This window comes from Saccopteryx leptura, chromosome 6 (genome assembly GCF_036850995.1).
Source record: "Saccopteryx leptura isolate mSacLep1 chromosome 6, mSacLep1_pri_phased_curated, whole genome shotgun sequence".
Classification (NCBI taxonomy): Eukaryota; Metazoa; Chordata; class Mammalia; order Chiroptera; family Emballonuridae; genus Saccopteryx; species Saccopteryx leptura.
The window spans coordinates 31,926,092-31,952,749 of NC_089508.1; the positions used below are offsets into that span (position 1 = coordinate 31,926,092).

The 26,658-nt window shown below is 51.7% G+C and overlaps 1 protein-coding gene across 1 annotated transcript in view; it reads right to left on the reverse strand.

The window, feature by feature from the left end:
• Window positions 1-26,658, reverse strand: part of GALNT16 (polypeptide N-acetylgalactosaminyltransferase 16) — a 94,429-nt gene that overhangs the window by 11,546 nt on the left and 56,225 nt on the right. Inside the window, exons 2-12 of the mRNA XM_066342561.1 lie at window positions 22,517-22,674; window positions 20,063-20,161; window positions 19,068-19,135; window positions 18,448-18,513; window positions 15,019-15,140; window positions 12,292-12,379; window positions 10,541-10,625; window positions 10,158-10,261; window positions 3,953-4,079; window positions 2,970-3,062; window positions 894-977 (exon numbers count right to left, since the gene is read on the reverse strand). Coding sequence (XP_066198658.1) covers window positions 894-977; window positions 2,970-3,062; window positions 3,953-4,079; window positions 10,158-10,261; window positions 10,541-10,625; window positions 12,292-12,379; window positions 15,019-15,140; window positions 18,448-18,513; window positions 19,068-19,135; window positions 20,063-20,161; window positions 22,517-22,674 — 1,094 coding nt within the window. The remainder of the gene's footprint in view (window positions 1-893; window positions 978-2,969; window positions 3,063-3,952; window positions 4,080-10,157; window positions 10,262-10,540; window positions 10,626-12,291; window positions 12,380-15,018; window positions 15,141-18,447; window positions 18,514-19,067; window positions 19,136-20,062; window positions 20,162-22,516; window positions 22,675-26,658) is intronic.

The window sequence follows — 26,658 nt, forward strand, 5'->3', positions numbered from 1 at the left end:
CTGCAGCTCTAGTGCACACGCCATTTGCAGGTTGCTTCTGCATTCGCTAGAGCAAACATTTCCCCACGCTTTTCCACAGTCTTTACCAACACTTTACTAATAGGCGCATAGTATTTGTTTTAGATCGATGCATCATGATTCACGAAACCCAGCCCCCATTGTTGGTTGGTTCTCGATTTTCCCCCCAGCAGCAGAGAAGCCTGCTGTGAACGTGTACTTGTCCACAGACTTTTGCTGCAGTTGCTTCATTTCCTTAGAATAAACTCCCAGGAGGGAGAAAACAGAGTCAAAGGGGCTGACAATTTTGGGGGCCTTTGCTGCATGAAGCAGCGCTGTTTTCCCAAGGGGACAATGTCCGTTTCCAGCTCTGAAGACCTAGTCTTATTAGGAGAAATGATGAAGCAAAGAGACAGACCGGGATGGGCCCAACCAGGATCCACCCAGCATGCCCACCAGGGGGCGATGCTCTGCCCATCTGGGGTGTTGCTCTACTGCAATCAGAGCCATTCTAGCACCTGAGGCGGAGGCCATGAAGCCATCCTCAGCACCAACATTGGCCATCCTGAGGCCAACTTTGCTCCAATGGAGCCTTGGCTGAGGGAGGGGAAGAGAGAGACAAAGAGGAAGGAGAGGGGGAAGAGTGTCTTGGCTGGGAATCAAACCCGGGACTTCCACACACCGGGCTGATGCTCTACCACTGAACCAACCAGCCAGGGCCTTTTTAAGTCCTGGTAATGTCCTCCCAGTTTCCCCAGAGCCTTCACATGGAGATAAACACTGACAGCTAGAAAGATCTGGACAGCTTGGGATGGGGAGATCCCAGGATGAGGGGTCGCTCAAGCGGCTGGCCCACCCAGCCCAGCCCAGGTGCACAGGCAGAGGACTGTACTCACGTGAGCTCAGGGTAGACGTTATCCAAGTACCAGCGGAAGGACTTGCAGTTCATCTTCTTCCGCTGCTCGATCCTTGAGGCCACACTGAAAGAGGAGGCCAGGTTCAGGCTTTGGCCAGTGGCCGTGGGAGGACGTCGCAGGGAGGACAGGCAAAGGCCCCTTCCCAGTGGACCAGGACCAAGGGGCTGGGTCTGAGCCTGCCCTCCAGCATCAGCCGCCGGCCTGAAGTCATTCTCTGCCATGCAAGTGTTCCCCAGGTCTCCTGGCCATTCCTGTCTTCTTCAGGAACAGCGCAGCCTGCCGGGGGCCATGCCTCACCCCCCTCTCACTCCGGGAGCCCTGGGAGAGCACCCCCCCCAGTTAGCACAAGCCCTTATTTCCAGAGAGGGCAGGGCCTTGACGAACTTAGAGTTCTCCTGTGCACTGCAGTGTGGCAGAAAGGGTCTAACAACGAGAGGAGCAGGCTTTAGAGGTCTTTCAGGAATGCTGGCATATCAGACCATCTGATGCATTGGTGGACACCGCAGTTTGTTCTTCTCACCCTCCTTAGCTACACTGACCACACTGGCCACTGACAGAAGCCTCTCACCACCTGAGCCTCAGTTTCTTCTCCAGTAAACTGAAGACATAACTGCCCACCTCAGGAGGTTTTTGCAAGAATCAAATAAATGAAAGGACTTAAGTGCTGAGCACAGGGTGGGTCCTCAGTAAATGTCTGCTCCCTACTAAAAGAAACAGTGACGAAACTCTTTTCTTTTTAGGGGGAAGATGTAAGTAAATAGGAGGAAGATTCATTGATGATCACCAGTAATGTGTTCAAACTTTTCTGACCACAACATTAAGAAATAAATACAGTCTGACCAGGTGATAGTGCAGTGGATAGAGCATTGGACTGGGATGTGGAGGACCCAGGTTCAAACCACGGGGTTGCCAGCTTGAGTGCAGGCTCACCAGCTTGAGCGTGGGGTTGCTGGGTTGGGAGTAGAATCATAGACATGACCCCATGGTCACTGGCTTGAGCCCAAAGGTCGCTGGCTTGAAGCCCAAGGTCACTGACTTGAAGCTCAAAGTCACTGGCTTGAGCCCAAGGTCACTGGCTTGAACAAGGGGTCACTCGCTCTGCTGTAGCCCCCTGGTCAAGGCACATATGAGAAAGCAATCAATGCAGAGGACCCAGGTTTGAGACCCTGAGGTCGCCAGCTTGAGCATGGGCTCATCTGGTTTGAGCAAAAGCCCACCAGCTTGAACCCAAGGTCGCTGGCTCCAGCAAGGGGCTACTCGGTCTGCTGAAGGCTCGCGGTCAAGGCACATATGAGAAAGCAATCAATGAACAACTAAGGTGTTGCAACGTGCAATGAAAAACTAATGATTGATGCTTCTCATCTCTCTCCGTTCCTGTCTGTACTTGTCTATCCCTCTCTCTGACTCACTCTCTGTCTCTGTAAAAAATAAAAATAAATAAATAGAAAAAAAAAAGAAAAAAGAAATAAATAAATAAATACATCTCACACTGCAATCAGGTGTACCCATGCACACATGCAGGTGGACACACATACACCTGAAATAAGAGTTTCACAAAACAATACTACCCTTCACAGCAGTCCACTGTTATTTTTCATTCTGTTCTGTACTAATTTACAGTGTTCTTGTTCCCTATCATTTTTTTAAAATGGTCACAACCAACCTGCACTATGAAAATGCTTAACTAGACTCTAGTCATAACAGTCAGGGACAGGAAAATAGGCCAATAGTGCACAGTCAGATTTGGAACAACAGAGGGTGGAGGCAAAACCCTAAGTGTTTTCTGCAGACGGTTCATCGCTAAGGACTCCCACAGACGTTCCTTTTCCTGCAGGCAGCTTGTGAACGGAAAGTCTTTTTCATAAACAGCCCTCTCTGGTTATTTCTCCCGACAGGGTTGCATCTTCTTCAAGGACCAGTGTCGTGGGTCTGCACTGCATACCTGAGCCGGGGCTCAGTTACTAAGGAGACGGTGAGTACTTACAAGCCCCACTCTGGCTGAACTTGTGCTAAAATCGGTGGCGGGGGGCACACAGGGCTTGTGGAGGGGCCCACCTGCCGAAGGCCTTCCCGATGGCCGAGGGCCGGGCCTCGTAGTAATACTGCTTGTATTCGTCCATCCATACTTCTGCAGTGCGCTTGGTATTCCTAAAAGTAAAGGAAGGGGTAAATGAAAGTCACTAAGGCGGCAACAGAGTTAGGGTCAGGATCAAGCTCTGTGCATTGACGAGAACGTGGGGTGCGAAAAATCCCAGGAGTGTTTGCAAAACAAGACTGATTGGGGTGGTATGAATGAGCATAATCTTTTTGGGTACCAATTTGTCAACCTCCATCAACTTTGTGGGTATGTACACTTTTGGACGCCCCACTTCCGGGAATCTACTCTACTGATAGACTTGCATGTGGGCAATAAACACATGTACAATATTTGTTTAATAAAACGTTGGCAACAACTTAAATGCCCATCAGCAGAGGATAATGAACTCCTTCCACGTGAGGGAGTCCTAGGCAAACTGGAGGGACAATGCCATGGTTGGTCTGCACCAGCAGGGAAGGGTGTCTGTGGTTAGTGTTGAGTGGCAGGAAAAACATAGAGCATGAGCCCATTTATATAAAAACACAAATGCAGGGGGTGTGTGCGTCTCTTATTCGCTACCTAAACTGCATACATGAAACTGTGTTAAAAGGTCAGTGGCTGGGGACATGGATGGGCAGACACTGTCCAAGTCAGAGTCAGGACATGGCATCCAGGCCATGTCCTGTGAGTGGAGCGCAGCTCCCAGTCGGTCATTTGCCTGGTTTTCCAAGACCCTCAAGGACAAAAATAGTCAAGGCAAGAATGCCCCGGTGGCAACACTATCAGCTTCATCCTCCCACCCCTGAAAGTACCTGGAATTCAGAATGGAAGAGCTAGGAGGGGGTAAATGGGAGACCTGAGGTCTAGAGAGGAAGGTGGCTGCCCAGAGTCAGCTGACAAGACTGGGCCTAGAACCTGGTGTCCTGGCTCTGGGCTCAGTGCTCTTGGTTCTGTGACTTACCTGATATAGGTGAGGGCGTTGCCCTCGGGGAAGTTGTAGGGATGCCGTTTCCGGAAGACGTGGCCCACCCGGCTGCAGGGCACTATCTCCAAGCTCCCGCCGCACATCCACACCCTGAAGGAGAGCTCTGCAGGGGACGGCAGTGTCGGGAGGGGGAACAACCCCCTGGCAAGTCCCACCGAGTGAAGGTGGGAAGCGGCTAGCTTTCTTCTCTTTGGTATCTCATTGGGGGAACATGCTGGGGTCAGAGTTCCTGGGCCTGTTTACCCACTAACGCTGACCTCCTGGCCAGCCTGTGTGCACCAGGACACTTCCAGGTGTGGTCCAGGGCCAGGACTGGACACTCGGCATAGCCGGACCCACACACAGGGTTGCCTATGTCACTGGGCTTCCCCAGGTCTGACTGCGAACTGGGGCCTCTGTCCCTTCTCCCAGCCAGAGCTCTGGAACTGGCACAGCAATGGAGCTTTGAAACTAGGGACAGACGTGGGCACATAGTGGAGTCAGAGCTCCACACCCATCCCGTGCCTGTGCACATACCCCCTCCACACACATCACACACACATACCCTCCACACACATCACACACACCTCTCACACACACACCCCCTCCACACACATCACACACACACCTCTCACACACACACCCCTCCACACACATCACACACACCTCTCTCACACACACCCCCTCCACACACATCACACACACACCTCTCACACACACACCCCTTTCACACACATCACACACAAACACACATACCTTCCACACACATCACACACACACCTCTCACACACACACCCCTTTCACACACATCACACACAAACACCCTCTGCACACATCAAACACACATATCTTCCACACACATCACACACACACCTCTCACACACACACCCCTTTCACACACATCACACACACACCTCTCACACACACACCCTCCACACACATCACACACAAACACACATACCTTCCACACACATCACACACAAACACCCTCTGCACACATCAAACACACATACCTTCCACACACATCACACACACACCTCTCACACACACACCCCCTCCACACACATCACACACAAACACCCTCTGCACACACACCACCGCACACACTCTGAACTCCGGGACAGCCGTAGGAAAGCTTTGAAGGGACACCAAGCCCATGAAGGAAAACAGAATCAAATGGCAGCATCATTTCCAGCCTCTGTCCAGAGCCCCATGCAGACATGAGCTAAGGAAGAATACATCTGCTCGTCGGCCAGGTCTGGGCAGCCGCAAGGTTGGAAACCCAGCTGCCAACCAGGCCAGGCTGCTCCAGCTGGCCGGCCCTCGGCCTCCCTCCTGCCCAGGGGTTTCCATTTACAGGCCGCTGCTGGCCCTCTTCCCTTGGATGGCGGCAGGGAAGCTGAACAAGTCTTTGCAGAAGGCTGGTTCTCAGCAGTGCTGGGAGAGGGAAGAGGGGGCCATTCTGCTTCCCAGGAAGGGAGGGACATCACGAGTTACCCACTCTTCTCTCAGCAATTGTCGCTTCTGGCAAGACCTGCCTGGGCAACTGGCTGAACCTCCCGGAGTCTCTCCTGGTTTCCTGCTCTTTCATATAAGCTCCACATATGGACACCCTGTGACATTGATACACTTCCTTCTTGTCTCAGAAAACCCATAACCTTGTTTTTTCGTTTTGTTTTTAATTTCAAAAATGGAACATTCTGTCACGAGTTCTCTCAATCCCTTGGTCCCTCTTCCCAGTCTCCGGGGGGCCATAAGGACACGCGTGGTTTCTGGCCAGGCCCGGAGCTCTCCCCTGGTGCAGCCGGTCAGGGCTTCCCGGTGACCAGCAAAGTGGGGAGTGCAGGCAGCAGGGCAGGGCTAATGCCGACCTGGCCAGCCTGTGTGCACCAGGACACTCCCAGGTGTGGTCCAGGCCAGGACTGGACACTCGGCATAGCCGGACCCACACACAGGGTTGCCTGTGTCACTGGGCTTCCCAGGTCTGACTGCAAACTGGGGCCTCTGTCCCTTCTCCCAGCCAGAGCTCTGGAGCTGGCACAGCAATGGAGATTTGAAACTAGGGACAGATCTGCATCTCGTTCCACTTCTGCCAGGCCGACTTCGTTATGTTAGTTGTCACTTCATCCCACTCAGCCCCTCTTGTCCATACTACTATTAATTGTTGGCACTATTAGCCATAATAACAATAACAACGGTAGTGGCCACCATCCATTTACTGAGCACTTCCTAGGTGCCATCCTTTTTTATAACAGATGTCTAATTCTAATGATGATAATATATATGTATATTTAAAGTATGGATAAGTTTTATTTCATCCATCAATTTAATGAGAGAGAGAGCCCTTTGTGACAGGGAGGGTCAATAGAACCAAACCCAAAATTCCAAAGTCAAAACATTGGGTCATCAGTTCTATATCCTCTTTATGTTAAAAATCCTCCTTTCTTATTATCTTTTTTTTTTTTTGACAGAGACAGAGAGAGTCAGAGAGAGGGATAGATAGGGACAGACAGACAGAAAGGGAGAGGGATGAGAAGCATCAATTCTTCGTTGCGACACTTTATTTGTTCATTGATTGCTTTCTCATATGTGCCTTGACCGTGGGCCTTCAGCAGACCGAGTAACCCCTTGCTCAAGCCAATGACCTTGGGTCCAAGCTGGTGAGCTTTGCTCAAACCAGATGAGCCCGTGCTCAAGCTGGCAACCTCGGGGCCTCGAACCTGGGTCCTTGGCATCCCAGTCTGACGCTCTCTCCAAATAGTTGCAAAATTGCAACATAAAGTTCACATTTTTGTCCAGCGAGCCACACTGTTGAATTAGATTCTTTAGTTAATTCAGAAAATTTTTGCTGAATACTAATTATATGTCACACACTTGTTCTAGAATCCGTTTCATGCTAGTGGGGTGAGACAGGTACTCAGTAAAATAAAAAAAATGAAATACAGGCAGATAAGAAAATGAGTAGAATACACATCCTATCAGATGATAATAAGTATAATGGAGAAAAATGAGGCCAGTAGGGGATGGAACAGGGGGGAGTAGAACTGGGGTGGAGGGCTACACTTTTATATAAGCTGATTAGGGAAGTTTTTGCTGAAAGGAGACATTTGAGCCAAGGCCCAACGGAGGTAAGGAATTGAATCACATGGCTCTAAGGGGAAGAGCACTCAGCAGAGAAATAAGCAAGGACAAAGACCTGGGGGTAAGAGCATGGCTGGCAAGCTCAAGGCTCAGCAAGGGGGCGGCCAGAGTGGAGAGAGGCAGGACAGAGCTGCTGCTGGTGCTTGCTGGGAAAAGTGGACCTCGGGACTTAGGGTTTTGCTCTGAGTGATGCAGGAGCCCGGCCAGGGTCTTTGGCAATAGAATGACATGATCTGATTGTTTTTGAAAGGATCCCAAATGTGACTTCCAAGGTTTTCACATGGGCCACTGACTCAAGGTGGTCTCTGGCTCCCCAAGGGGACACAGGAATGAGTCTCAGTTTGGGCATCGCCTTTCCTTCAACAAAGAAACAAAATGAAAGGTCCAGACCCAGCAGCAGCGATATCTCCCAGCTCAAAACTGTGGCTACCCTGGAAATTCCTTTGAATTTCTTCTAAGAAGCAAAGCCCCCTCCAAAACCACTCCATGGTGCACCTTTCAAGTTCCCGGACCACTGAGCCCTTGCCTCGGGCAGAGCGTGAAGTCAGCTATTTGATCATTCACTTGTTTCTCTGTCAGTCCCCAACCGAAAAAAGAAAAGAAAGGAAAGGCCTCTGAATGCAGGGGAGACCATTGGTTTCTCAGTCCTCCGCGTCTTTACAGGAAACTGGCTTTGCCAAAGTTCTCTTCAGGCTGAGACCGAGGACACAGAGGAGGTCACGTAGGCCTCCACACAGGAAAGGAGGTCAGAATGCAAGGGTCAGTGCACCCCAGATGCCTGTCTGGGAACGGTTCCAAGAATGAGTTACAAAGGGGAGGAAACTCCATGCCTGTTTTCTCTCCGGCTGGTTTGGGGCTGAGATCAGGGCTGATTCAAGCCTCCCTGCTCATCTGAGTCCCAATCAGGGACAGAGAAGACAGACCTCCTCCTATCTCAGAAACACAGAATTTGACTTTGAGCACACCTAACAACACCTAAAGGGCTCTGTTCAAGGTGCTCCATACACTTGTTAGACATGAAGTTGCCTGACTCAAATCTGGTACCCAGTGCCCACCTCAGTTTTCCCACCTGTCAAATGGGTGAGACACCACCAGCCCTATTTGCTTGGAAAGAAACCTGGGTAGGATAAAAAAGGAAGCAGTGGGGAAGAGCTGCAAAGGACCAGGCCCACTGCAAGAGTGAGAACAGCCCTCAAAGTACCTGCCGGGTGCGGAGACCTGCAGGGTCCTTCGACACCCTCCTCCACCCTGCTCCTCGTCTGGGCGCTGCCAGTCAGGCGGTCCCATTAGGCTTCCCATCTGCGGGACACAGGCTCAGCCCACAGGGGCGCCAGCAGGAGACCAGTGGGGCAGAACGAGGGTGGGTGTTTTTCCCCACGGACACCCTCCACCTGGGAGCCGTGGACTGGCGGCCAGGGCTCCCAGACCACAGCTCCTGTTGGGCAGTGCTCCCTCCTCATGTTTCAGACTTAGGGGTGGTAACACCTCCTGGCAGTCACCAACCTCACCCAATACGAAGCTGTTTCTGTGCTTCCCTCTATCTTGCCCACACTGTGTAAAGAGACCCTTTAAAGACCTTTTTTTTTTTTCCCAGAAAGAGGCAGGGAGAGACAAAGAGACAGGAACACTGAGCCGTTCCTGTATGTGCCCTGACCAGGAATCAAACTGGCAACCTCTGCGCTTTGGGACAATGCTCCAACCAACCAAGCTATCTGGCCAGGGCAAATAGGCCCTTTAATTAACCCCCTTGTCTGACCTGTGGTGGCGCAGTGGATAAAGCGTCGACCCGGGACGCTGAGGTCTCTGGTTCAAAACCCCAGACTTGCCTGGTCAAGGCACATGTGGGAGTTGATGCTTCCTGCTCCTCCCCCTGTTCTATCTCTTTCCTCTCTTTTTTTATTTATTTATTTATTTTTTATTTTTCTGAAGCTGGAAACGGGGAGAGACAGACAGACACCCGCATGCGCCCGACTGGGATCCACCTGGCACGCCCACCAGGGGGCGATGCTCTGCCCCTCCGGGGCATCGCTCTGCCGCGACCAGAGCCACTCTAGCGCCTGGGGCAGAGTCCAAGGAGCCATCCCCAGCGCCCGGGCCATCCTTGCTCCAATGGAGCCTTGGCTGCAGGAGGGGAAGAGAGAGACAGAGAGGAAGGGGGGTGGGGTGGAGAAGCAAATGGGCGCCTCTCCTGTGTGCCCTGGCCGGGAATCGAACCCGGGTCCCCAGCATGCCAGACCGACGCTCCACCGCTGAGCCAACCGGCCAGGACCTCTTTCCTCTCTTTCTCTTTCTCCTCTCTCTCTAATAAAAATGAATAAATAAAATCTAAAAATAAATAAAATAAACCCCCTTAAATCACTCATGTCAGATGTTCCACCTGTACCCAGCCTTTAACCTGACCCTCACCAGCAATCCCTGGGAGTTGACTGGCTCTTCCCTTTCCTTTTGGGATTAGAGGGCTCCTACAGCCTCAGAAGTGATGATAATGGCCACCGGCACTGTGCGAAGCATTCTAGCTTACCGTCTCACCTAGTACTCATAACAGCCTCTTGAGGAAACTGAGGCTTAGGGAGGCTTGAACTTGCCCAGGGCAAGCTTGTAGGTGATAGGATTTTTAGCCGGCAACCAGTAACAAGTAACTGAGGGTGCTGGTGAAATGTAAGCGATGGGATCAGATCGCTAGGATTTGCAGCCAGGCTTACTTTTAACCAGTATCCTCTGCTGAGCACACTCCCAGACTTTCTGGTAGAGAAGCAACCAGGGCTTTAAGCTGCAGTCCATGATACAGCCTGTATGTTCTTTCAAGCACACATCCAGCTATGTGGCCTCAGGTGCCCCCTAAACACCTAATTCTCTTTGTTTACTAGCTGTGTGGCTCGGGACAAACTACTCAACCCCTCTGTGCCACAGTTTATTTATTAATAAAATGGATATAATATATATTATTTACCTCAGAGGATCATTGTGAGAATTAAGAACAGGTTCTTACGCATAGGAAGCGCTCAGTCAGAGTTATCCATTATTAATATTGTTGTTGTTGCTATTGTATTTCCCAACTTACCAAAATTCTCTCCTCCCCAGATGTCCATTTGGGCATCATACTTTCCCAACTGGTTAAACCAGGACTTGTCAATCACAAAGATTCCCCCAGCTATGACAGGCGTCCTGGGAGCAAGGAGAGGAGAGAGGTAACACGTGAGCTTAAGAAGCAGGAAGCCCCTCCCCATTGCTCCAAGACCCCAGGCCATTTGCCCCAGAATCCCCTGCTTGCAGAGTCAGCGGGGCAGGATGTCTAGAAAGGAAACTGGTCCGCTCTGTCCCTGGGCCCCAGAACAGTGGCAGCACTTAGACTGGACCCAGCAACTGAGACAGCTCCCCACCACCCTTGAAGGCCCCTGACCCAGGGAAAGAAAGGGTCTCTTCCGAGCTCACAGTGGCCCTGACCTTATGGGCTTGGTGGGGTCTGTCCGGGCAATCTTCTGTTCAAGAGGGATCTGCTCCCATTTGAAATGCAGGCTCCAGTCGAACCCTAAGGGATAGAGCTGGGTGAGGATGGGGCTCAGGGCAGACCCCACTGGTGACTCTTCCCCTCACTCTGCCACCCTTCAGAGTCTCCCTTGATCCCAGCCCAGCTCACAGAGGGCCCTGGGCAACCGTGCAGTCATTCCTTCACTCAGAACGAAACGGGTCTCTGCCTGCCCTTGTAGAGTTTCAATCTACTGGCCAAGACAGAGATGACAAGATAAATCAATGAATGGACAATATGCCAACTAGAGGTGAAAAAGTGCTTAATTAATTAATTAATTAAGGGTGAGATGCCCATGCTAATAAGGGCAGTCAGAAATTTCTCCCTGGTGAGGTGACATTTGAATACAGGTCTGAATGAAGGACTGATCCATGCAGATATTTTGGGAAAGGGAATTCTAATTGGGGGAAAATAGTTAGTGCAAAGGCCCTGAGGTAAATTCCCAAAGTGGAAGTGTCTGGCTCCCTTCACAATCTCACTCAATCCCAAGATCTAATCAGTGGTTATGTCCATTTACTGGAAGTCTGGAGCCCAAATACAATATCTGCTCTGGCCTCTAGCTCCCAGCAATTGATGCCCTAGAGCAGCCTGTTTCTGCAACGATGTACATGTTCTCTATCTGCACTGTCCCGTGTGGTAGACACCGTCACACGTGGCTACTGAGCACTTGAATGTGGCTAGTACAGCTGAGGAGCTGGATTTTAAATTGTATTTAATTTGAATTAATTTAAATAGCCAAATGTTTGTCTACTGTATTAGCACAGCTCTAAAGTCTATAGACCAGAGCTGTCCAGAAGAAACATAATGCAAACCAGAAATGCAAGCCACATATGGAATTAAACATTTTTCTAGTAGCTGTATCAAAGAGTAACAAGAACATATGAAACTAATTTAAATAATACATTTTAAACAAAATGTATCCAAAATGTTATGTCAACTTGTAATCAATATAAAAAGTTACTAATGAGATATTTTAAATTCTTTCATACTAAATCTTTGAGCTTGACCCTTGGTGGCGCAGTAGATAGTAGTAGATAAAGCGTCAACCTGGAACGCTGAGGTTGCTGGTTCAAAACCCCAGGCTTGCATGAATAAGGCACACAAGACAAGCAACAACTATGAGTTGATGTTTCCTGCTCCTCCCCCCTTTTCTCTTTCTCTCTCTCCTTTCTCTAAAGTTAATAAATAAAATCTTTAAAAAAATTCTTTGAAACCTCCTGTGTATTGAATACTTATAACACATCTCAAGTCAGACTCATGTTTCAAGATTGCAATCCCAGACACGGCTATAGCTACCATATTGGACAACACAGGTGCAGAGCATTCCCAGGTCCATGTTAGGAATTCATGCAAGGTTGAGGGTTCCCCCTCCTCCACCCCCAAGACAGCTGTCATATCATGTCCTTCTGCTAGGACATGGCCATGGTCCCTGAGCTGGCAGAATCTGGAAAAGCTGTGTCAATATTTGGGGGGAGCGAAAGACTAGCGTGGCTCTGGCCCTTTGTCCCCATCCCCAGGGTTCTACCCAATCCCTTTTCATTTTCTGGAAATAAGGGTGTCGTGAGACCCTCTGGCACAGCTGGGAAGAAGAACACTGAGCCAGGGCTGTTGCCTGCCCTCACCTGCCTCATTTCTGGTCTAAAGCCCCTCCCTTGGTAGCAGGACCCACCTCCACGCAGGTCAGCAGATGCAGCAAGGTAGGCAAAATTATCCAGACTGATGACATCAATGATGGGGCTCACCACACGGGTGTGGTCCTAGGAGAGAAAACACGAGATGGGGTGAGGCCAAGGACTCTGTGGAAAAGGGCCAGCTTCCTGCTCTGGGACATTAGACCATAGGAAGGGCTCTCCAGGACATTAGACCATATACTCAGCACTTCCTGCAGGACAGTTCAGGCTCCTGGGAGCTGTCCTGTATCATCATTATCATCATCACATCCAAGCTCCTGGAAGGTCCCGCCTGGGTCCCATGGGCACGACGCTCTCCCAGCTTCTTCCTTTCCCATCATGTTGAGCCCTGCTGGGCTCTCAGCTCCTCAGTGCAGCTCTCTGACTGTTTCAGCTGAGATTCCTTCCTCTCTCAAGCCGCTCTCCCAAATACCGTCTAGATAATTCCCGGGAGAGCGAATCATAGGCTGCCTGAGGTAGTTCTAGTTCTTCTGTTGCTGGTTTGTAGCGTTGTTTATTCATTGTCATCCACCTTTGTACATGTTTGGGTTGAGTCTTCCCTACTGAGCCACCAGCAGCTTGAGGGCAAGGACCCTGCATTCCCTGTGCAACCTGAGTGTCACTCCTTTTGTGCCACATCCACTTCAAGGTCACACTCACTACTCCCTCCATCACCTCCAGGAGACAAATCTACCTCCAAACATTGATGGGTAATGTCAATTTTATTTTTTTATTTTTATTTTTTTTAAAGATTTTATTTATTCATTATAGAAAGGGGAGAGAGAGAGAGTGAGAGAGAGAGAGAGAGAGGAGAGAGAGAGCGCGCAGAGGGGAGGAGCAGGAAGCATCAACTCCCGTATGTGCCTTGACCAGGCAAGCCCAGGGTTTTGAACCGGCAACCTCTGCGTTTCCAGGTTGACGCGTTATTCACTGCACCACCACAGGCCAGGCTAATGTCAATTTTATTAAAGTTCTTTTCACCGGGGGTGAATTATGTCATACACCACATGTGAAACTTAACGGCCTTCTATTAGCCCTCTATGGAGGGACATGGGATAGAGCCCCTTCTTTCTCTCCATTCCCTCCACTCTGCAACCTGGAATCCAGCTCTGCTTAGGTCGCATCCGTCTCAGGACGGTACAGCTTGGGAGGCGGAGGATCAGGAGGGACCACCCATGGTTTCTCCGTGGGGGCCTCACCTTATCATTCTTGTAGACTTTCTTGTATTTAGATCTAATTCACATTTTTATAGCAATTTTATTTGATGCACCATAACATTCACTATTTTAAAGTGTGCAATTCAGTGGGTTTAGTCTAGTTGCAAGGTTGTGCAACCACTATCAAATTCCAGAACATTTTCATCACTCAACAAGAAACCCTGTACCCATTAGTAATCACTCCCTCAACTCCTGACAACTGATCTACTTCCTATTTCCATGAATTTGTTTATTCTGGACGTTTCATATAAATGCAATCATATAATATGTGTCCTTTAGTAATGGGCTTCTTTTACTTAGAATAAGGTTTTCAAAGTTGATCTAGGTTGTTATGGCCGAATAACATTCCATGGTATAGATATATCACATGTTGTTTACCCATTCATAGTTGATAGACATTTGGGTTGTTTCCATGTTTTGGCTATTTTGAATAATACGGCTCTGAAAACTTGCATACAAGTTTATGTGTGGAGTATGTTTTCATTTCTCTGGGGATATGTCCAGCAATGGAATTGCTGGGTCATATGGTAACTTTATGTTTAAACTTCTGAGGAACTGCCAGACTGGTTTCCAAAGGGCTGCACCATTTGACATTCCCACCAGCAATGTGTAAGGCTCCGATCTGTCCCCGTCCTCCTCACCAGTGCTTATTACTGTCCATCTTTCTGATTATAGCCATCCCGTTAGGTATTTCCCTAACGACGTAAGAATGTTGAGCATCTTTTCATGTGCTTGTTGGCCACTGTGCATCTTTCTTGAAGAAATGGTCATTCAAATCCTGTGCTCATTTTAAAATTGGGGTATTTGTCGTTTTATAGTTGAGTTGTAATCACCTCATCCTCTCCTCCATCTGTCCAAATCCTCTCCATTCTAGAGAACAGCAGGCGCCTGGGAGGGGCCCCTATGCCCTCACCTCTCCTTGAGCACACTGTCCTCTCCTCCCTCCTTGGGCTTCCCAGCCCGGCCCGAACCACCCCACCCCCACTCTAGCACCGGACCCTGCCTCCCCCAGGAGGAAAACGGCCACTCCCATTCATAGTAATGTCTTTACAGCTCACCCAGGCTTCATCCAATTTAATTCTCACAACAATCCAGTGCAACAAATATTATAATTATCCCCATTTTCTTTTTCTTTTTTTTTTAAATTTTATTTATTCATTTTAGAGAGGAGAGACAGAGAGGAGAGAGAGACAGAGAGAGAGAAGGGGGGAGGAGCTGGAAGCATCAACTCCCATATGTGCCTTGACCAGGCAAGCCCAGGGTTTTGAACCGGCGACCTCAGCATTTCCAGGTCGATGCTTTATCCACTGCGCCACCACAGGTCAGGCATAATTATCCCCATTTTCAAGACAAGAAAGCTCAATGAGGTAAAGCCTCTCATGAGGTAGCAGACCATTTAGACTCCTACTCTGCCTACCCAACTTCAAAGACGGTTTGTATGGCCTCATGCCAAGAATATGGCGGGCATGTCCTGAGAGGCAGAGCTCCCCCAGGGACAGACAGACTCACCTCCTTCACCCGCTGCAGCATGGGCTGCAGCCACTCGATGTTCACTTCACAGTGGCTGTCCAGGAAGGTGAGGACGGCAGCTGAGGCCACATCTGCCCCGCGAACCCGGGACCGGATCAGCCCTGCAGCGGAAGCGGGCGTGTTGGTGCTGAGCCAGTTGGCTTCCCAGCTGTTCCCACAGGGCCTTCGGGTTCCTCTGAGTTACTGTGATTGGACTGTACTTTGTATTTGCTTATTTCCTCCCTCTCTTTCTGTCTCTCATCCATTCATCAACCATCATTACTCCAAGGTCTTTCTCAGGAAGCCCTCTGTGTGCCAGACACTATTCTGGGCTCTGCCTACCCAACTAGAGAACAGTCAGAGTTCAGTAAATGGAAACTGTAGTGAAATGTGGTTTGGCACCAAAGGAGAACCAGAAACCCAAAGCCGTGCCCCCTGCCCTCTGGGAGCCTCAGGGCAGTCCCCTCCGGTCGCACGGTCATGTGTGACATGGAGAGAAGCTTCTGGATGAGGACAGGCTGGAGTTACCAGGCTAGCCCCTCCACTTACCTTGAGCATGTTATCTAACCTCTCTGAGCCTCGGTTTTCTTTCTCTCTCTCTCCCTTTCTTTCTTTCTTTCTTTCTTTCTTTCTTTCTTTCTTTCTTTCTTTCTTTCTTTCTTTCTTTCTTTCTTAAGACTTATTTATTGATTTTAGAGAGAAAGGAAGGGGAAGAGAAAGAGAGATAGAAACATCGATCTGTTCCTGTCTGTGCCCTCACCGGGGATCGAACCCAGCAACCTCTGCATAACCGGACAAGACTCCAACCAAGCTATCCGGCCAGGTCTTGGTTTTCTTACCTTGAGATTCAGAGGGAGAACAATCCCTGCCTGTCGGGGAGAGTGCCTGGTGCCCAGGAGGCCTAGGAATGCTAGATCCTGCCCTGCTCCACCCCCATCCCTCCACAGGCTCGCCTGCAGCTCCCCGACAGTCAAGCAATGGTCTGGCTTTTGGCCGCTGCCGGGTCAGGGCTAGGGAATTACCTGGGCAGGACAGAGGAGGTACAGCTGGCCCTGCTTCTGCAGAGCAGCCAGTGGTTCCCTGTGAGCTGTGGGGACAGAAGGGCCTCCCTTTAAGGATTCGGAATACAAGTCGCTTCTTGGAAAGATGTCCCTGGCCACACCTCTGCCTCAATCCACCTCACTATCCATCCATCTTTCCTAAAGTCCATCTGTCTCACCCTTTTACTCCATAGGTAGCTATAAATCACCTAATTTAAAATTCCTTAATATTTACATCTATGTTAGGGAAAACCCCAGGGAATAGCATATTCCCAGAACTAAAGGCACCTACAACCCTATACAGTAAGTCCTCACTTAACGCTGTAGATAGGTTCTGTGACTTTAAGTAAAATGACATATACCACATTTCCCCACGTATAAGACGCACCTTTTTTGGAAAAATTTGGGATCTAAAAACTGGGTGCATCTTATACAGTGGTTGTTAAGTCATTTAAGAAGTGTGGCATTTCAAATGCCATAGATGGAACTGAGGATGAGGCAATATATGAAGACAGTGATTCGTCATCAGACACAGATGAGGACAAGCTAATGGATGGGAGTTTTTGACAGTGATGAGGAGTTGTATGAATTTTATGATGAATAAAAATTTGAGTTCAATAACTTTATGTAGTACATTCTTTTTTCAAATTTCGGGCCCCCAAATTAAGGTGGGGAAGTGCAGTAACAAAGCCTGTTGTTTTTTTTTACCATAGGCTAATTAATATAAGCAAGAATTAAGTTCCTACAGCATCACTCAACATTATAATGAAGCCACATTATTTGAGGACCTGCCATACTTAAGAGATTTCCCTCTGGCCTCTTCTGTTCCAGTATAAGGTCCCCTTAGCCTGATCTGTCTTTCTTATACACCTACCATCCATCTCCCTCTCTGTCTCTGTATCTCTCTCATGCGCTATGTGCATGCAAATGCACACCCACCCACGTGTGTGCGCCTTTGGTGGCTTCATACTCTCTGCCTTATCAAATCTAAATGTCTTTCTCTGGCTTAAGGTCCTCTGTCATCTACCCTCGCTCCTCCCACTCCTCCTGCCAGCCAGGCCCGGACTCTCCTGGGAAGAGAGAGTAAGTAGAAGTAGGTGAAGAGGCTGGGCTCTGGGGTGAGCCCCTCCCCAGGTTGGAATCCTGGCTCCTCTATTCATTCCCACCATGGGGAAATTAATGAACCTCCTTAAACTCCAGTTTCTTTATCTACCAAATGGGGGCAATGGACAATTAGGGGGACTGACCTTGAGAAAGCAGAAAAAGGGAGTGCCGACTATGGGAGGGAGGCTATTAGCATTCCCTGTGTACGCAGGTCTGACCACCTGACCAAGCCTCTGCCTGCAGGGTCCCTGATCCTGGAGTGCCCTCTGTTGCTCTGCTGTCTTGCAGCCCCTCACCCAATTCAAGCCCATTCCCTGATCACTCCCCTCTCCTCCAGCACCCTCTCCTCCAGCACCCGCTCCTCCAATCTCCATTCCACCACATAATTATTATGTAACCAGCCTGTTGCTGTGGTGGATGGATTCTGACTCCTCGACTACATCACGGCTCTCTGAGGGCAGGGACCCAGTCTCACACTTCTTTTGTGTCTCCTACAGTGCCAAGCACAATCCTACGCTGCAGCTGACGCCCCAAACACCTCTTAGCTGGAAGTGAGGTTACAGCTGCTTTATACTGCCCTTTAATTGTCCCAAAGCATTTCCATAGAGCCTATCTCAGTTAATCCTTACAATAACTGTGCAGAGCAGAAAGAGAACTATTATTATCCCCACTTCTCCGTAGAACAACTTTCCTACAGTCGTGCTGAGCTAAGGGCTGACCTGGGATAACCGGAGGGTCTTTCTTTTTTTTTTTTTTGTATTTTTCTGAAGCTGGAAACGGGGAGAGACAGTCAGACAGACTCCCGCATGCGCCCGACGGGGATCCACCCGGCACGCCCACCAGGGGCGACGCTCTGCCCACCAGGGGACGATGCTCTGCCCATCCGGGACATCGCTCTGTCACGACCAGAGCCACTCTAGTGCCTGGGGCAGAGGCCAAGGAGCCATCCCCAGCGCCCAGGCCATCTTTGCTCCAATGGAGCCTTGGCTGCGGGAGGGGAAGAGAGAGACAGAGAGGAAGGAGGGGGGGTGGAGAAGCAAATGGGCGCTTCTCCTATGTGCCCTGGCTGGGAATCGAACCCGGGTCCCCCGCACGCCAGGCCAACGCTCTACCACTGACCCAACCAGCCAGGGCCCGGAGGGTCTTTCTATAGACTTTGGTTCTTACCACAGGGATGCAGCAGGGCCCTGCTGGTTTGTATGACATGGCAGCAAAAGGAAGTGGGGAGGTGCAGAGGACTAGGCCAAAATGAGTCTGAGGTAGCACGCAGGGTCCGAGAACTTACCTTCCCGCCGGTCGTTGCGCAGGCACTTGACCTTGGGGATCCTGGTCAGGAGCAGACAGTCTTCAGCTGAGAGTGGAGAGAAGGAAGCTTATTCAGGTATGGGCATAAAACCACAAGTGGTTTGGCCATGACTGGAACTGCCCTGGTGCTGTCCCCATCCTAGGCCCAGAGGAAGGGCTGGAATGCGGAGGCGTAGAGGAGCATGATCACTTCTAGTGGCCAAAGGATTGCCCTGTGTCCCCCACTCCCAGGCCAGACAAGGACTGCCTGTAGTCTTGACATTACCCCTAGGGGCACCAGAGAGCACGATCACCAATCTAACGTCCGTGGAGGTAGACTGAAGGGATGATTTTCTCCCCGGTTGTAATAAGGAAGGGTGCTGCTGATGTTTCAAAAAAATTTTAATTTCTCTCATTGGTGTCCCATCAAAGCAACATCACGGTTTCCCCTGCTTTGGCACCAAGAACCAGCATGAGGGAGGGCATCTAGAAAAGACTGATGATTCCAGTAGGGGGTAGAGGCCGGCCTGTGATGGCCAGGACAACCTCAAGAGTGCTTGCCCCAGCATTCTGGGGACATGGAGGTTTGGAGGAGTGCAGCAGAAGAAGGTGAGTACTTACGATCTGAACTGAAGTCATCCACTAAAATGATCTCCTGGATCAGGTTGGCAGGAGTTCGGTTCAGGACACTGGAGCAGTGATGGGGACAGAGGAGCCCAGATTTAGGGGCCACCTTCCGTTTACCTGTCCCTGTCATGGGGCTCCCACACCACCCAGCTCGGGCACCAGCACACTGCTGCTTGCAAATCCTCGGGCCCTGAGCGATGGCTGGGGAGCACTGTGTTCTTCAAGCTCTTCCAAGGACCGGGATGAGCCCACTCACTGGACTCTCGGGCATTTGGGGTCCACCCCAGATGGCGGGTGGGGACTTCCCTAGTTTAATTGTCAACGGAGGATTTATAGCTGTTCTGGCTGCCTGCAGGGGGCCACCCCAGCTGGACAGAGCTGTCTAGCTGGAAAGGTAGTCAGGCTCATTTGGGCCTCCTGAGTCAGGAGGGCTGCTCGTGGGAAGCCCCCCGACTCTCCCCACCCCCACCCCCACCCCACATCTTCCTCTCCTCCCTGGGAAAGGAAACCCAAGCTTCTTTCATGCCTGGTATACCTCGAGCACACCTTTCCAAATCCTCTTCTCATCCAAGTTCACTAAGGAAACATGAATAGGAGTGAAACTTGACCACAGGACCAAGCTTAGGAGGATGGAAGAGGCACCTCTCTCTGAATCGCTGACAGGCTCCGACTGAGTCGGCATCACCCACCTGAGGCCTCACACCATCCCTTTCTTGCTTCCTGACCCCTGCACTTCCGCTTTCCTGCCAGGGACCTGACCTTGTGTTAGACTGTGCATCTCACTAACAACAGGACTTCTGGGGTCTTCCTGACCCTGATTCTCCAGCCCCAGCTTTGCAGAAGGCAGCACCCACCCCCAGTGTCTGGGGGTTTCACCCCCTCTGGCCACAGGACCCAGTCTCAATACCCTCCCCTGCCAAGGGCTCAGCAGGTCCCCCTGGGCCTTGGGGAGCAGCACCATCGAGATGAGGGTCCCGAGGCGAGCTTACCTCTTGACCGTGCGCAGGAGGGTAGACCGGGCTTCATTGTGGAAGGTGATGATGACGCTGGTGGCCGGCAGGTCCGTGGAGTAGGACACAGATGGACAACTGAGAAGGGAGCAGAGAGGTCAGGGGGCAGCTGTGGGAGAGTCCTCGGGGCAGGTTTTAAGACTTCTCTTTTCCCAGCCTGCTGCCCCCGGGTATCTCTGTGGGTCAGAGAAATAAAGCCTGAGGCCAGGATGCAGGTCTTGCTCCTTCACGCCCACGCTTGACCCATTGAGCCACCAGCTCAGAGTCCTTGGAGGGTCACCAGTGGGGAGGGACCTTCCCAGGACAAGAAATTTTTCACTGGACACCTTCAGCCTGGGATCGCCATGGTCCCTACTAAAGTGTTAATGAGGGCTCTGACCACGTGCGGGCAGCGTAGGGGCCCAGTGTACAGGCCCAGCGTACCGGCTCCAGGCCCCTACCCATAGACAAAACGCCCAGCTGGAGGCAGCAGTCAAGAGACCACGGCGTGGGGGAAGGGGACAGCCTCCCAGCCTCCGGTTTGTCTCTGACACCCCGCAGCCTCCTTCTCCCCGGCTCCCCCACGACGTTTGGTCGGATCTGGAGGGGAATCACCCGCATCCTGCTGTCCTGTGAATTCCTCCCTCTCACTGCCTGACACTAACAGCTGGCTGGTGACACCAGGCGGGGCAGCAGCCGCTCTGGGACTCTGGGAGGAAACTGTAGCCTCTGAGAAGACACCCAGGGCAGCGCACACCAGCCCACCCTCCGCAGCAGCTCTGGGCTCGCCATCTCCAGACACCACATTTTTAACCGTGGGTCCCCGCCCACCCCCCCACCCCCGCCTCAGGAAAGGGAATGACAACACCCCACTCCCACCAGCCTCCATCCGTCTCTCTGCAAAGGTGAGATGCACACTCCCGGGCAGGCGGGAGGGTGGGCGGTGGGAAGGCGGCCGCCCGAGCTGGCTTTCGTGGCGATCTTCTTTATCAGAATTGCTCTGACTATTCCAGCAGTGGCCATTTTTTCATTATAGCGTTCATTCCACTGACTGCAGCTTACAGCCGAATTCCCAAGCCTATTTCTTGCCCTGCAGAGCAGACAGGGTCAGACAGGCAGGAGGTCCACCAGCCTGGGGCCCCCGTGAGAGAAATCCTGAGAGGTGGCAGAATAATTGTCCTTGGGAAGGGATGTGGTGGTGGGGCGGAGTAAGAGGGGCAGGGAGTTCACCTCTGTCCCCTGAGAGGTCAGGCTTCCCAGTGTCCATCCTCCCAGAGCAATGCTGATTTGTGGCAGCTGGGGAGGGGGGCTCAGCCTAGTGAGATGGGAAGTGTTAGGAGAAGCAGCCCCTTCCTGGGTGCCCAGCGCCCAGCTGCCCAGCACGGACCTCTAGGGCTCCAGGTCTCTGTCCTTGAACCGCAGCCATCTGGTGCCCATGAAGGGCATCTGGAGGGCGATCCCCATTCTCCACCTGAGGTGGTCAGTCTGCCACCCCCCATCTGGACGGTGGGCTTGACCCCTCCCCCAGCCCTCCAGTCTGCCCCACCCTGCATTTCTCTGGGACTTATGTCCATGACGACGGGGATTTATCCAGTGCTCCCCGGAGTCAAGAACCTCAGAAGGGGGTTGTCTCATGTCTGCATTTTGAGTTTGGGGCTATGGAGCTGTAGGTCTGTTTTGCGTGGTTTTAGGTCTCCCCTCAGGGGGCGCCGCTCGGTTAAAGGCTGAACCAGAAACCAGCCTAGAGTCCAGCAGAGGCGGCGACCTGGAGGGCCAAGGGGGACTGTGGCTGACCCCAGAACACCTGGCTCCCCCATGGGAGGTCCTGCCATCCAAGCCAGCACCTCCTCTGCTCCTCCTGCACCCAGGCTCACACATGCACGCACGGACACACACCCTAGATCCGCCTCGGGCAACTGAGAGGGCCGCGCAGCAGCTCTGGGGCAGGAGGGAAGGCCTGACTCACCAGCCCACCACTGCCTCGGACTTGAAGAGTCTCACTATAAAACGGTGTGTCCACCAAGAGGAAGTCCCCCTTTCAGGGTCTCAGGGAACCTGAGGAGGCTCCTGGTGGGGACGGGTGGGCGGCCTCTCAATGGGCGGTTCTTTACCACCAGCAGGGCACCAAGAACACCTGGCTGGCCCACCCCCTCAGACCTCCCTGTGGTCCCCTGGCAGGTCATTCTCACTGGGACTTCAGACTGAGGCGCTGAGGGACCTCCCTGGTCCCAGCTGGGAAGGTCCTTGGCCGTCTCAGGACCTCAGGAGGTCAACTGAAATAAACAGGAGTCAGGTAGACAACTGAGGGTGAGTGTGAATGTCTCGGGAAGTAAGTAGACTGAGTTTGAGGAAATCCTCATTTCTTAAATCCATGTGACTGAAAATAAAACAAGCTAACCAGGGTTGGCCCTTTCCTCCACCTTTCTTTCTCCATCAGCACAGTGGGGGCCGCACCTGTAGTGGCGGGTGTCCCGGATGGGTCGGTCTGAGCTCAGCTTGTCGCTCTCCAGCTGGTTGAAGGCGTGCTGCCTGTAGGGGTCCTCTCCAGGCTTCAGCTGCTTGGCCGCCAGGTACGCCTTCTCATCAAAGCCTCTTGAGGGTGTTCCGGTCACCTGAGACAGAGGTCAGCATCAGAGGGGCCCCTGGAGAAAGCAGCCACTGTGTGATAAGCACTTACTACCAGGCGGGAGCCAACCGCAAGATGTCTTTTGTACCTGACCCCAACTCCCTGAGCAGATCATTATTTTTCCCCACTGTACAGATACGGAGACTCGGGCTCAAGAAGCCAAAACAGCCTGACCGAGTGGTGGCGCAGTGGGCAGAGCTCAGACTGGGACGCTGAGGACCCAGGTTCGAAACCCCAAGGTCACTGGCTTGAGTGCGGGCTCACCAGCTTGAGCGCGGGGTTGCTGGCTTGAGTGTGGGATCACAGACATGACCCCATGGTCACTGGCTTGAGCCCAAGATTACTGGCTTGAGCAAGGGGTCACTGGCTTGGCTACAGCCCCCCAGTCAAGGCACATATGAGAAAGTAATCAGAAAACAACTAAGGTGCCACAATGAATTGATGCTTCTCATTTCTTTCCCTTCCTGTCTGTCCCCTATCTGTCCCCTACCTCTGTCTTTGTCTCTCTCACTAAAACAAAAACAAAACAGTGTCTGTGTGTGGGGACAGGGAATATAGGAACTCTATAGAAACTCTTTGAACTTTCTGCTTAATTTTATAAAGTTAAAAAAGTGTTTTGTTTTTTTTAAAAAAGGTAGTCTATTTTGCTAAAAGACCAAGGTCAGAGCTACTAAGTCACCGGTTCTGGATTCAAACTGGTCGTTCTAACTATGAAACCCATCCTCTCTACCCCTTTATGTCCTGGATATGGAGAGGGTGACTGGAGCACACCAGACCCCCAAGATGTGATGTCCTGAGGAAATCGCCAAGGAGGTTGGAGGTTGCCAAGCTACCAGCAGATTGACAGGCTCTTAGGGGTAAACTTGGACCTGACATTGGGCTAGGTATGATCAGTGAAGCACCAGGGCTTAGACAAACTGCTACAGAGAGCTGCCTCTGAGGACAGGCAGGCCCTTGCAGGCTTATGCCAGAACAGCTAGAAGTCAAGTGCACAGACAGTGATGCATCTTCTCAGGGACTTCTGCTTGCTGCTGCAATAGCCTCATGTCAGACCTCCTGGGTCTGCCGGTGCTAAGTGCTGGGAGTGATCAATGACAGATGCCATGGCCCAGCCTCCCTCCTCTTAGCCACACCCTACTTTGTGCTCCCAAAGCCCCCCATAAAAGAGACCGGGGAAAAACACATCTGAGATGAATGGGTCCTGACATCTCATTATTTGAACCAAACTGCTGGTTGGATGTTTTCCAGAATGCCGTGAAACATCAGCTGTGAGTGCCTCCCAACTCCAACCTCTTTCACCTGACCATCAGTCTGGGCTGGAGCTGTGGGCACACACAGGCAACAGGAAGACAGATGAAAATTGCCCATGCACAAAACCCCTGAAGGAGAACTCTGTCACAGGCCTGGTCCCTGGACAAATGATCCCAGGAAGGCAGCTGCATATGGGACAGAAAACTGATATGTTGGGTGGGGCTAGGGAACATCCACCAGCAGCCCAGGGCCTCCACGTTCCCTTGACAGCCCAGCTCCCAACCTCACTGGACAGGAATGCAGAAGGCTCCAGGGAGCACTGATCTCCTTAAAGGGTGCCGCTTGAGTGTACTCGCCTCCAGTTGCATCCTGTCCGAGGAGCCAGTCCCTGTGCTCCCTGAGGTCAGAGCCAGTAAGGGAGATTCCCTCGTGTGGCCACTGGGCCCAGCCAGCCCCATGCTACACACAGGTGCTCAGGGTGGTGACAATGGCTACAGCTATCGCACTGTGATCTTCTGAACTGGTGCCATGCCAAGGGCTGGACAGATGTAACAGAGTCCCTGTGGTCTCAATATCCATTTCAGGAGAGACTGAAGGAGGGAAGGGAGGAGGGAGGGAGAGTGTTCTGACATGAACCCTGGATTGCTAGAAGGACCTGTCCAGCTTTGAGAATGACAGAGAGCCTTTGTGTCCTTCCCACCCTGGAAAAGAATGGGTGCAAACTCTGCCCCTCTCTCTTCCCGTGCAGGGTCAGGGAGGTAGAGAGCAGCCCCCAGTTGATGGTTCAGGAGCTAAAGGAAAAGGAAAACTGCAGAGGCTCCCAAAGGAAGAATATGCCGCATAATTATCCTTCAAGCCGGCTGTGGGAAACTAAGTGTATTTATTTAGGACTTATGGTCACTCTGTGGGCTCAGAGGTTTTCTCATCTTATACTCACCCATCGCCTAATAAACACTGACAGAGAGCCACCCATCTACCAGGCACTGGGGCAAGCATCTGGGAGTTCCAAGGATCAGCGGAGCATTCATCCATTTGCTCACACATGCTTGAATTCACTCACTCATTCATTCATCCACCCATTCATTCAACAAAGCTCTGCTGAGCACCAGCCACGTGTCAGGCAGTGGAAGGAAGGCTTCTGAAACTTCTCCTATCCCCAGCCTTCCTGCGCCTCCTTCAAGGCTTCCCCGGGGCCAGAGAATGCTGGGGAAGAGGTCTGCTCAGGCCAAGGCTTTCCTGAGCAACTCCTCTCAGGGCCTTAAAAGTGAGCTAGACAGCCTCAGAGATGCTATCAGGAAACTACTGCTGCTCCTGCCCACAGCCCCACAGCCCCCAGTGGTCCCACCCTCCCCCAGGTCTAGACCTTCACCTGAGAGACAGCTTGTGAAGCAGGGTGCCATGGAAACACCAGGCCTACCCCCTCCCAGCTCTGCTTTCACGGTGGCCCAGAGGTGCGCAGGGTTTGGAGCTGGAACATGACTTCCCCTCTGTCAGCCAAGTAGAGGGAATTCTGAGGAAGAGCGTGCGGTGACCTCTGCGGGGCCATCACCTCCTCTCCAGCCTGCGCCGTTCTGCCTCACGCCAGTCACCACCCAGCGCTCTCCTTCCTCGATGTCTAGCCCCAGTTCACACTCCCACACCACAGCCCATTCCCTCCCAGCTCTCCAACTCGCCTTTCCCTTTGGCCCTGTTCTTTGACCTGGAGACTTCCAGACCTTTGACTGTCCCATGGGTACCTCTCACTCAACGCCTCAAAATGAATTCCTCATTGATCTCCAAAGCAGCCGTTTCTCCTGCACTGCCTGTGGCAGACATGGGCAGTCCCATCCTCTGGGTCCTCCACGCCACAAGCCCAGGGGTCCCTGGTGCCCTCCCCACGCTCCACAGCCTGGCTTAGATCCCTGACCTGAGTATCCACAGATGGTGTCCTATGGACATCCCACAGTATTATTACTGAAAGTGTAGTATGTGCAGACACTATGCAAAAGGCTATGGCCTGGCCTGTGGTAGCACAGTGGATAGATCATCAACCTGGAATGCTAAGGTCACCGGTTTGAAACCCTGGGCTTGCCTGGTTAAGGCACATACAACAAGCAACAAGTAAGCAACAAACAACTAAAATGAAGCAACTATGAGAATTGATACTTCTTGCCGCCCCCCTCTGTAGAATCAATAAGATAAAATCTTTAAAAAAAAGAGGCTATACAGACAGAAATAAGTACAAAGCAATATGGCTCCCAGAAGAAGAATCTAGGAAACTAGCCCCTTTTTCTCCCCCATCTCATGCAAGGCAGACCATGAAGGGTCACGAAGAACCCCTCCCCTTACCTTAGAGCACAGGTCGCTGGGTAACCCCGCCCCAACCCCAGCTGGGGCAGGAGCCCCAAAACAGCGCAGGCACTGTGGACTGCGTACCGGTGTGTGCTGCTCCCTTCTTCCCTGCCCCGAAGGGGAAGTGTGTTGCTGCTATCCTCTTTTCCCATCCACGACGACGCTTACTTAGCATACCGGCATGCGAGGGGTAAGTGAATCCTTTGGCTCTAAGCTATGGGACCAGGAGAAGCTATATCTGGGTCAGCCGGAGAGGACTGAGATCCTGGGCTTGGAGCCACGGATGCGACTTGCACTATTGCCCTTTCTGGAGGGGCAAGCGCACTCCAGGCTGTTTGTGGAGTTCTTATACCACATGGCTCTGACATCTGTATTCACTTCTCTTTCT